The 12,710-nt window shown below is 40.6% G+C and overlaps 1 protein-coding gene across 1 annotated transcript in view; it reads right to left on the bottom strand.

The window, feature by feature from the left end:
- The window catches only part of LOC119737340 (S-adenosylmethionine sensor upstream of mTORC1-like), a 36,309-nt gene that overhangs the window by 2,399 nt on the left and 21,200 nt on the right, over positions 1-12,710 (bottom strand). The window contains exons 4-6 of the mRNA XM_038211624.1: positions 5,031-5,201; positions 3,166-3,343; positions 1,225-1,339 (exon numbers count right to left, since the gene is read on the bottom strand). Of these exons, the coding sequence (XP_038067552.1) occupies positions 1,225-1,339; positions 3,166-3,343; positions 5,031-5,201 (464 nt within the window). The remainder of the gene's footprint in view (positions 1-1,224; positions 1,340-3,165; positions 3,344-5,030; positions 5,202-12,710) is intronic.

The following is a 12,710-nucleotide window of genomic DNA, read 5'->3' as shown; positions in this document are numbered from 1 at the left end:
AGACGGGTGCTTAACAACTATTCTGGTGAAGTTTTAGCTCTGTGAATGCTGTATAGTTGAGACAACGCAATATTCTGGATCTCAATTTTAGTTCAAGAGTCACTTTTTGAATTGCGCCCTCTCGTGACACAATCCCAAAATCAGCTTTCAGGACATGATCCTCATTCCGCCGATGGTAGCTACATGTACATGATGTCACGCACTGAATCGACGAATAATAGTGGGTGCAAGCGCGTGTGCGTCGTGTCAACGCTTGCACCCTTTCACAGATTCGCCCAATCACGAACCAACTACAAATGGAAATTTCAAAAAAATGTGTCACTTGACACATCTTTGGAAATAACCTTCTTATGTTGTTTTCTTGAAAATGACAGCATGCCAGGAATAATTTCACTAGGAGTTTAGTGTCATTACTATCTTTACACTAAAGTAAGTTTTTTCACAATAATTTGGTTAGTTACTTTTTGGATAGCTGCAAATGGTCCACTCCACCTTTAAATCTTAACATGCACATTCTATTTAGGTTTATTGCCTATAATGGGTGAGTAAAAAAAAAAAAAAAACCCAAATGTCGGGACTATTGTTTTAGTGAAGTTCTTCATTTAGCACTTTGAAAATCTAGGATATGAAAGCCCAATTCATAAACTTTCTTTAAGTACAAGAATCATTCAAATCACTCATGTACTTTTCAAGTTACAGAATTTTAAACACAACCACCGTTTTAAAGTTCTGTCCACAGATCACAAAAAGGTGTGCGTTCTTTCAACAAAAGGAAAACAATTCACACACATCCCTATGTGATTTGTTTTTGTTTTGCTGAAAGAACACTGAACATTTTTGTGATCCGTGGACAGAACCTTAAAACGGTGGTTGTGTTTAAAATTCCGTAACTTTAAAAGTACATGACAGATTTGAATGATTCGTGTAATACAACAAAGTTTATGAATTGGGCTTTCAAATCCTATATTTTGAAAGTGCTACATGCAGAGCTTCACTAAAACAATAGTCCCGATATTTGGGTTTCGTTTTTTTTTACTCACCCTGTATATGCATTCAGGCATGTGATTACCGTACACCTATGAGGCCCCTTTCAATGGAGAAACCACTGCATGCTCTATTGTACAAAGCAACTGCCCCGTGATGGATTATCTGAACAATAGCTAGCACAATGCTTCCGCCATTGACGGGGGCCTCCTGAGTGTACAGTGATTGGTCTATACTCACATCAACTGCTGGTGAGATGTCGATGCCTACTGACAGAAACTCTTCATATTGCAAGAAAGGATTGAAACACGAACCTACATCAAGTAATCTCAACGGGCCTGGCACCGGTAAGGATCTGTCATACAGAAAAACAGGACAAGAATTCAAATGCAACTCTTTTATTTTAAGACTGCGAAATTGATCACACATCCCAAAGAGTTTCGCTTGAGCAGTGGCGTAGCCAGTGAGGGCCCAGAATGACAGATTGCAGAATGAGATTTGAACACCAAAATCGGAACGCTGATAGAAGCAAAACTGGGATGGTGAAAATGGGTTAAATGGGGCAGAAATTCTATTTTGCAACCCTGGCTATGCGCCTGCACTTGAGTCCATCATAAAGACCAGTTCATTGTGTAAATGACACAGTATTAAAATGTTAGGAATTCACAGACGTTGAACACATTTTGCCGTGCCATAAAATAAGATACACATTCCATTGAGGTACAAACTTGGCATGAGTCAAACACAACTCAAATCTCAAGAAGGGTTGCAAGTAACAGGGGATTATTAATGCATTTGTCATAGTTCAATTGAATAGCTTTGTAGAATAGTGATGACTTCACTGACTTGAGGCTGACCTGTGATGACTTGACTTGGAGTCATTTTCTGATTGCCTTGCGATGACTTGTGATTGTGAGTGTGATTGACTTTTGATTGACTCGTGATTGGCTTGTGACTGACTTGTGATGGACTTGTAATTGATTTGGGAGTCAATTTGTGATCGACTTGTGACGGACTTGGAGTCAATTTGTGATTGACTTGTGACTTGTGATTGACTTGTGATGGACTTGTGACTTGTGATTGACTTGTGATTGACTTGTGATTGACTTGTGACTTTTCATTGACTTGTGACTGACTTGTGATGAACTTGTGACTTATGATTGACTTGTGATTGACTTATTGGCTTGTGACTGACCTGTGATTGACTTGTGAGGACTTGTGATTGACTTGTGATTGACTTGTGAGGCCTTGTGACTGACTTGTGATTGACTTGAGACATGTTAAAGTCTTGCGATGACTTGTGATTGACTCGACTACAAATCAGATTTGACCCCATCCACGTTCCCCTTGTCCCTAAGCAGCATACCGCCCTCTAGAGTTATGCTACAGACATCTCAGACAATTCCTTCTCTTGTACACCAATAGCAGAAGCAAATTTATTTGATCGTACAAAATGTCTCACTTGATATTTCTAACTCCTTGTGATCGTGATGTATTGAATGTGACTTGCATTGCTGCGGGAGCAAACACTTCAAGACCAATACTAGATCCTTGCAATCCTAAGACACTGTCCCTAAGGCTCTGACTCACGACGGTGAGTGTCTGGTATTTCTGGCCGTGACTCGGGTCTGGCTTGTCAACGAGATGTCAACAGCCCTACTTAACGCTAACAACACTATTAGCTTCAAACACTGGAATGGCGTGACAGCACTCACGTCGTTCACAAGTCAACGTGCCATACAATCCACCTGGGACTTGGGTCGTGTCATCAGAGGTCATTACGAACCTGAACTGTGCACAAACTGACAGGGTCGGGTCAAGCTATTTTTAGAAAATTATGAGTCAGCAAAGGAGGTTATTTGAGGTGTTTACTGGAACAAATACTGGAGGTTGAATATCCCGGGGTTAAAGAAAAACGCCTAATTATCTTATTTTTAGCTTGAAAGTATTTTGCTTGTTTGAAAAATGCTGCCTCTGCATCATGTAATGTTTTTATCCTGTCTTTTCGAGACTGCTTGTCTACAGAAATTATTTTTATCATAATTTGGTTTTTAAAGGGTGTTTATAATCTTCAAGAAGATTCTTATTTTAAGAAGATATTCAAAACTCATGCTCTAAAATTGTCAAATCATCTAACTTGTTGATGCTAATTTGAAGGAAATAACTCGTAAACTCACTCACATTGTATTGTACTGATTTGAGGATGCAGACGTCGGTATACAGTGATCACAATCCCCTGATCCACTGACTAGGTTGCCATTCATCGTGTAGGTCGGGTCACACCTTGGGGTCAAAGGTGGCAGCTTCGCCTGATCATGCTGTCTCCGTCGTTTGTCTTTGGTTAAGGCTCTGCTCATACCTGGAGTTGTTTTTTTAATTGGGGGGGGGGGGGGGGGAGGAGAGAAACATATTTTAGAAAATGGCAACATAAACTCTGTACAAATTTATTTGTTATGGCAAAGCCCAGTTAACCTTTTAGTCCCTGTTCCGCCCCAAACCGCCCTGCCTGTTACTCCCTGTACCGCCCAAAACCGCCCAAGCACTGTTTTATGGATTTATCAGTAGCTTGAACTCTAAAGACTGGTTCATACATGTACTTGGTGTAAACTTTCAGGGCTTGAATTGAATGACGGCCAGTGCTGTCTTTGCCTTCTTACTGGCCGAGGTGCCCCACAAAAAATCCCTGTCTTCACGGCCAGTTTTGCCTTGCCCCATAATTACCTTGGCCGTCGTGCCCTTTTTGCAAAAACATCCATCAGCCTATTAAAACCACTACAATCTTTGATTTCAGTTGTTTTTCCACATTATTGGCAATGTATTTCAATGTCATGCCAGCCCGATCAGTTGTCTTAAAATCTCGCTGAATCAATCACATGCGCGCAGTACGGCTGGCCGTGGCCAAACACTGCAGATTCCCCATACACTGTACGTAACATGTACGATATACACACACTGACTACTGAATCTCCAGTTCCTGTATGTGCCGATACTTCAAGAAGCAACGACCCCGCCGCAAAAGTATTTGTCTGTATCTGTACACACACATACCAGCAGGAGTACGTACGGCAGATCTTAAGTACAGTCAACTGACTTTCTGTTTCTCTTTCTCTCTTTTCTTTTTCTCTCTTTGCACGTGCACGGTACACAACATTTTGATGTTCGTGTACGAGGCAAACGAGCTCGGGGCATAGTAGTCAAAACACGCGTTCACATGGAGTTCCGATTGTCAAAAGATATAAATGGCGATCGTGTATTGGGCCTGGTTCCCTTTAGAGAACAAAATTTTAATCCACATTAAGAACATGTCATGCATGCAGGTACAAATGTAGGTCATAGATAGAGGGAAGGGTTTCGAATTCTTGAGGGGAATTTGGGGGTAAAATGACGATGACAATGACAAAACGCAACACGAAAATAGAGATGGCGATTGCCCGTACGTCACCAACCATAAAACTGCGTACAAAAAATGTAATTTCTATCCCCAAAAAGTGTTCAAAATTTTAAAAAAGGTGTCATTTAAACTGAGAGAAGTCTGCTTTAGGTTGAAAAGGTAATTTTATGAATGATAAAAAACACCTTTGACTCAAATTTGATCGAAACAAAAGAGGGGCCCTAAACTACATGATCGCCGATATAATTTTCACATTTTTTTAGCTGGCGTCTGTGCTTCTTCTGCAGATATTATTTTGGCCTTGGTGCCCTTCCTACTGGCCTTGGTGCCCTCAATAATTTTGCTTCATTCAAGGCCAAAATGGCCTTGCCCTAAAAATTCCCAAATTCAAGGCCTGGCTAAACACAATGCATCCTCCAAAATCAACCAACACTTTTTTGCCATACAGCTTCAATCGTCCAAAATCCTCCAAAACTGCCTGGCTGATTTTGGAGGATTGAGGAGTGTTAGGGTTAATACTTTGTGACCGTGAATTCACTTTACATTCACAAGTATGAACCATCCTTCATAATGCTCCACTAAATTTATTGATTTTTTTTCAGAGCAGTCACCCTTTCAATGTTCAGAACTCAAGACATTTTGGTTGTCTCCTTACCACCACGGAAGAAGTAATCCCTACAGGCGTGATGGCACCACTTGATGCGGTCGTCGGGATGTTTGCTAGACCAATGCTCCGTGGCCAGATGTTGCATAGCAAAGGCGTACTCATCCAGACTAGCCTCATCCTCGCAGTGCTCCAACCAAATACGCTCATAGTCCCCATCAGCTGTAAATCAAACATATAAACATTCACACATTGTAGACTTTAAACATGTATTGTCTATGCTATATTTCAAGTTACACCCCCAACCATGCAATCATCGCTCCACAGGTTCATGGACTCGCGGTCGGATAATGCAGGGATTGGGAACCAGTCTACTTGCAGGGTGGAACTGTTTGTGTGCAAAACAAACCCAAAATGAAAACCTGATTCAGAGAGTTGCAGATGGCCAAAATAGAAAAAAAGTAGAGTTTACAAAAAAAATTAAAATTCGTTAGGGAGAGCTAAAATCAAATTTGTTGAAGAGCACTGACAGTAACTCTTTCAAGTATCCTCCAGTCCACAGACCATGGGGTCAGACGTTGGGAGTTTGGACGACCATTTACCATTTTTGTCTGAACCTAATCCAGATATTCTATGTCATTTGAAGTTTGTGAAGGTAAAAGCTCAAAAACTATTGTGCTAGATTATTTTGTCCAAGCAATTCCGGTGCCACATTTCAAGATTCACAATTCCCAAGTGACATAGCCCTTTAATTTTCATAACTGTTGAATGAGTTCATCACGACTGTATGTGCTGCGCTAGCTTGATTGATTCAAGAATTTTCAATAAAAATTGGGGGAAAAAGGCCATTGGATGAAGGAAAACAAGTAATTAGGAAATGACCAAATATCAGTGTTACAGTCGAGTCCATCACAAGTCCAACACTTGTGTCTCAATTCAAGTCACAAGCTATTCAAATTAAAGGCTATTCAAATTGGGCTTTAAAGGCATGCCTTTGTTATAACAATTAATTTGAATAGCTTGTGACTTGAATTGAGACTAAAGTAAAAAAAAAAATAGTTTCTCATCCCCACCCGTTTCCTTTTTTTAATTCATAAATTTGCAATATATTTTGTAAATATGCTGTCAGTACATTGTCTTTTTTATTTGTTTCTCACAAAATTGTAGCTACATGTATGTAGAAAGGGTTATGGCTCCCTTTGAACACAATTTTGGACACATTTAAAAAAAGAAAAATTGAAAATACAAAGTTTGACTCCAAGTAACGATGAATAACATACTGTGTCAATAGAGCACACAGCACGTCCCAACCACCCAATATGTATGGATTCCAGGCTATGAGGTAGCACATGACATTTTGGGGTCGTTACCAAGCAACGGACACTTCCAGATGAATGTTGCCCTAACAGGAAAAGGATGGGAGTGTAATGTCTACCATGTGGCTACATGAGCTATGTTCAAGATACATACATCGACTGGAAGTTGAACAGGATGGCCCGACAGCAAAAAAACCTCACTACTGTCTACAATTTTCTGTATAGGGCGTTTGAATGCAGATATTTATGGGCTTTACAGGTGTGAATTGAAAGGCCCCTTAAGAAAAAAAAGGTCTACCTAAATTGTTTTGTTCTTTGATGAATTTGAAAAGATATTTTGATGGAATAAGGCCAAAAAAAATAAATATTCGGTCTCTGGTCAGACCACAGTTCTGGAATTGACGCGACCACGCGGCTTTTTTTTTTTTTGCTTTTTTTTCTTTTTTCTTCAAGCTTGGATTGTACAGACAAGGTAGGTACTATTTTGCTTTTTTGGTGTCCTCATGTACATGTTTTGTACATTGGTGTCCTCCATAATTTGCTTTGGTGCTTTCGATCATTTGCCTTGGTGCAATTTCCCATTCCTTGGTGCTCTTTGGTAAAAAAAATTGAGGAGGTGCGGAAATAGAGGGCGCTGTTGGAGCTACTGCGGAACATTTTGGAAAAAAAAAAGATCGACGCGCATGATTAAAATCGACGCGCGCGCTGACCAGAGACCGACTTATTTTTTTTTTTAGCCTAATACTGCAAATTTTAAAAGTTTAAATAGAGGGCCTGATGTTTTGATCGTGGCAGAGCTTTTTTTAAGTTCATAAGATTTAGTGTTTAAAGTGAGGAATGCAAAATTAAACGAGTGGTAACTCGAGGTCGAACCACAAGGTAACCTGTACAACCTTGTAAAAACCTCGAGGTAAACCTGTGGTTACCACCTGTTGAATTTTGCATTCACCCCCAAAGCAGTTTGCATCAGTTGTTACTGAAAGACTCAGTAAGGGAGGAATGAAAAATTAAACAAGCGGTAATTCACTGTAATTACTGTAATTCACATCTATTTTCGAAAAATACATGTTGTATTCGATTATTCTAAACTGCATTGACCAAATCATCGATATTCAAAACTCCCCTAACAAGTTTTAACTTGCTGTAAACTGCATGCCGTGCCGGTTAACTTGCACGCAAAGCACGCTGGTTACAATTTGCGTGCAGCGATCGATGTTATGGGCCACTGGAGTGTTTTGCAATAAGCATTATATAACTGCTAAGGCCAAAAAAAAGTCTCTGGTTTCTGGCATGCGCGCGCGTCGCCGTAGCCATGCACGTCGGCAAAATGAAAAAGTTTTTTTTCAATGTAAGATGATGTTTCAAAACCGGCCAACTCACTGGTTTAACTGGAATCCTGCTGCTGCACAATTTTAACGTGTTTTTAGATGGGGTAACAATCGAGTATAAGCTTTATGTGGCCTCTCTGGACTCCCATATATTTCATGTATTTGCACTACATTCAGTCTGGCACCATTTGCAGTCATCAGCCGACATTTGAAGAAGAAAAAAAGGATAAAAAAACAAATAAGCTGCGTCGCCGCACCACTTTTGGGGCAAGCTCCATACCAGAAGCCTGAGACTTTTTGGGGGGGCCTAATAGGATTGAACAATGAACCACTGTTCACAAAAAAAAACCATTGTCAAAAAACGTGGCATCTGACAAAAAGGCCTTGCAATTTTATGATTAAAACAACATCACAGTCGTGTGTGTATGTTGCATATTCGAATAGGCAAAAAGCTATTCAAATATTTTGTTTATATTAGAATATTCGGTAAATTCGGGACAGCCTTAAGAACTAAAAACAGCAAAATATTTGAGCATGTTTAATATCCTCAACATGTGTTTATTAACCGTTAAAATGTATTAACGCAATTTGAACTGAAACAAGAAATCTACCAAAAGAATTCGCAGCACGTTTCAATGTTTTCAAAGGTCAGTTCCTGGCATTAGGAAATAGCCTTTACCGGTTGCGAAATGAGCGTGGGTAGATGTCAGTTTATGATCGCTAAAGTGGCGACATCCATGTAATGATGAAAGGCTGTCTTAGTCACACAAAAGTGGTGGAGTGTTCCAAGGAAATTGTGAAATAAACATTGGGGAAGTTTCAAAGTGGTAGAGAAAATTTGCTGGGGAAAAAAGGTCTTAACCCCAACTCTCCAGGGATTATTTCCTGGAACCTTGCTGAATCTCCTTGTTCAAGTCAGAAACCTTCTTGTAGAAGTCGGTATTTACATGTATAAGCAGCAACAGAGTTTCTGCCACCATGCCGGTGTAGCATGAATATCCGACTCCATGAAATACGGACTCATTGGTAGTATTGCGCATGCGTAAGTACGATAATATGTTATTTTTAGTGAAAGTGACCTGTCACGTGTGAGGGATTAACCAATAATAGGGAAAAGTCTGATTTTCATAGGAGTCAAATTTTATATGACACCGGACTAGTGTGCACGTGGGTTTTTCATATAGATACATGTACGTATACTACTCCCAAAGTGACCACAAATTCATAAGTGTTACATAAAATTAGACTGGAGCCCTTTCCTCATTGAATGACAACATGCAACAGCTGCAGTGATTACATTGGTTGCGACATGTATTTGACATTCATAACTACCTAAGGCAGTTTACCCATTCCTATTGGTCGAGAGGCTGTCATGTCTTAAAATCTTTTAACAGTGTCACATGAAATTTGGACTCCTATGAAATCCGGTATCAGCACCGTTTATTGGTACCTTCACAATCCTCATGTAGGCATGCGCAATACTACCGGTGAGTCAGTATGTCATAGTTCTAAATTCACACTACACCGGTGCATCTGCATTGTGCACCACACCACGAAGTACGCGTGCGTCAATCTCCATAATTATAAGGAGTTGTTTACCAGAGGGCCTTACCACTGTATAGCTAGAGGGGTGTTTTGTTGATCAAAATCGTTGAAAATTTATAATTTTGACTTTTTGACCAAAAAAGTTTTGATTTTGACGAAAAGGTATTTGTGAATGGGAATAAATATGTGCTTGGTCAGTATTTAACACTCTGTTTAAGACCACTTGGAGTCTGGATGTTGATAATGGCCCGAGTCGAAGCATCCAGACTCCAACAGGTCTTCAACTGAGTGTTTAATACTTCCCAAGCACACATTTATTTCCTTATGCTTAGGGTAGATAAACATGTAGCACCTACATTTACGCATTCACTTTTCAGAATTTTCTGGGTCACACACTACATGTCATCGTGGTAAAAACGCACAAGCCAAACTTTGACACTTATCCAAGATGGAGGCAATGTTCAGTTGTTTAAATAAGAAAAAAATTCACAAGGCCCAGGGATTGATTGGAACCATGGATCCACCGGTTATAGGTGCTGAATACTATGGGCTCCGTGCGTGAACAAAAGGGTGCGCTTTTTAAATTTTTTAGAGAACCCCATTGATGGGACACACTGTGTGCGTATACTGGTTCGCGCGCATATACGGCGAAGTACGCACGACTTATCTCATTCTGAGTGTGCACAAAGCCATCTTGGCGTGAGCATCAGGTGTCGTCGGCAATGCATTCAAATGTCTCCGGTAGACAGTGATCTCCCCAACTCTCCCTTGGTAATCGTTGAGAAGGTACTTGTGCACAAAGCCCATAGATGAAAGCATGACACTCAGATGAATGACCAACATGCAGCTGACTCTCCCCACTGATTCAGCATCAACTCTACACCCAAATCTGCCATGCCAACACAATATACACACTTGTGGAGCTATTAACAGTTATCAGAAAAAATCTATGGGCCTTATTCACGAGTTGGCCATTTTTGTCGAGTTCCCTAAATGTATTTAATTAATTGTTAACTGTTGAATGGGATGGCACGAGACTATTTATGCAGGCACATGCAGCCTTATTTTACTGTCATTTTTTTTTTGAATATGGCTTTCAACATTAGAGAATGTTTAATTACAATTTTAAATTATTTATCGAGGCAGACTAGAATTGATTGTAAATTAAGTTGCTTTCATTTCTCTTCGCAAGTTCAAAAAATTAAGAGTTTACCTAACTTTCAATTCAATATGGCCGACTCGTGAATAAGGCCCATGGACTCTGCGCGGGAACAGCAGATAGCACCATCGGTGACAGCACTGTGTATGGGGACACAATGAGTGTGCCCAATGATTCAAGTACATGGCGCGAAACATGCCAGACTTCTTTCAAGAGTGCATATGGATGTAAAGTAATGTCATCTTCACAAGAGCGCCAGACGTAAGGCTGACGGGTCCCGCTGACGGGTCCCAACTAACTCTCTCATTGAAATCACTGAAGAAGTACATGTGTACAGAACCCACAGAGCAAACACTGAGCTAGCCTAAAAAGTATTTCACGGGTAGATGTGCTAACACTTGTTCGTCATTCTTCATCAGAGTTAGCATGCTCTTTGCAACGCTTGCTAATAAAAGTCTCCTTCAAACGAAACCCAACTCTGTTGGCAGAAAATCACTTGCGTAGCAGCGCCAATCAAATTGGGCCCCACCTGCCATTCTGTCTATAGCCCTTGCCACCTCAGACAAACTGTCTCCATACTTGGAACAGAAAGGTCTTCCAAACCTCAACATCACAGAATCAAGACAAACTTCAAGCACATCCTCCGACAGAAATGTTAAGAAGAAACTTACGTTCGAAGTAATAGGTGACCCTACGAGGGCAAATGTAGGATATCCAGCTCAACATCTTGCCGCTGACTAAAAAGATTCTGCTGCTCACACAAGCTACGAGTTCAGGCAGTACTAGACCAACAGCCCACACATCGATATCACCCCATCCACCGGTCTATATATACACACCACAACAGGTTCTCCCACACTTATCCCCCAGTAATAACTGAACTTTTTTTACTTAGCTTTTCTTGGGGGGAAAGGCTGGGACATTTATTATGCTAAATACAGCAAAGTGGCAGGTTTCCTGTTTGATTCAGGGCAAGCGGAGGGAGGGTGGGGGGGAGGTGGGGGGGGGGGGCTGGGGAGGGGGACCTGGGAGCTCGCTGGGGAGAGCTAACTATGTGGGTCCCACAGTTGACGGGAATGAGATGAACTGATATAGGGCCCAGGGTACTGAAACCTGGTTCTAGTTTGTAAGTAAATACCTGCCATATGTTGTCAACCAGTGCTTACTTTCAACGGAGAGCAGGTACATGAATGTCTTACTGCGCTTTGATCTATAAATAACTTGGCAAGTGTTCAATTGGAGCTTGACATTTGAAGAAAACTAAATCACCTTATTTAAACACCCCTTAGAGGTTTTCTGTGGCTTCTGAAACCATTTTGTAACAATTTTATTTCACAAATGTCAAATATGTATTGTTATACAAACTTAGCGAGATATGAACTTTAAGCAAAAATGATGTAGCAGATGCAGCAGGGACAGGGAAAAAGTGGACCCCAAATTTATAGAATGACCCATATCAAAACCTTTCAGTGACAAGAAACAAAAGACAAGGTCATTTGATATTCTGCCCCACCCAAAAAAACTGTTAGTCACAACTCAAGAAAATAACAAGCTTTGCTGGCCATAGCAAGTTGCACTTGAAAGAGTTGATGCCCAGGGACCAATATATCAGGGGTCAACGTAATCAGGGCGCAGGAAAGTTGCATTTGGAAAACAACAGGTTACGAACCCGAATGCCATTTGATGTTCATGTCCATATATAGTACTTGGCATCGTTTCAAAACTGTATGTAAACTTGCTACAGAAGCAATTTTTGGCCTCAACAGCAGCGTAAGATGGGGCCCTTGTTTGTTAGTAAGTCCAAATTTTACATGTAACATTTTTTGATAATGACTTTTTTTTCACAATGCTGTAAACTTTCAAAGATGCCTGACTGCGTACCCCTACAGTACACTGAAAGTGTACCCCTCATATATAGCTCAACAGCATCTCTGTTCAAACTGTGTCTCTGCAATCACCCCAGATACCAGAAATAATCACATACTCAAGACCAACACAAGTTCAAGGCATGTGGATAAGCAGAAAGTTTTGTAGTTCCTTTCCCATTCAGAACCTCAACTATTACTGTTGTGTAAAAAAGAAAAACCAAGACAACTTCATTACATCTTTATCACAATTTTTTCCTCCATCATGAAATTGCGGTTTTAAACCAAAGACTTGCATAACCGTGTTTAAATATCAACACGCGAACTTCGCGTTCCCACCAGTCGGAATTTCAATGCGAAGATAATTCGTAAAGCGTAACGGAGAACGTCACAGCGAAACCTCAACTGTTGGCATAGACAGTCGCTTCGTTTTCACGTGAAGTGTGAACCAGCATTAACGTGACCTCTTCACAGACTTTTTGAGAAATCACGGTTTGTCTGGTCTTAGCAACGGTCCG

Source organism: Patiria miniata, unplaced genomic scaffold, assembly GCF_015706575.1.
Source record: "Patiria miniata isolate m_02_andy unplaced genomic scaffold, ASM1570657v1 HiC_scaffold_3, whole genome shotgun sequence".
Classification (NCBI taxonomy): Eukaryota; Metazoa; Echinodermata; class Asteroidea; order Valvatida; family Asterinidae; genus Patiria; species Patiria miniata.
This window is presented reverse-complemented; position numbering and strand designations above follow the sequence as displayed.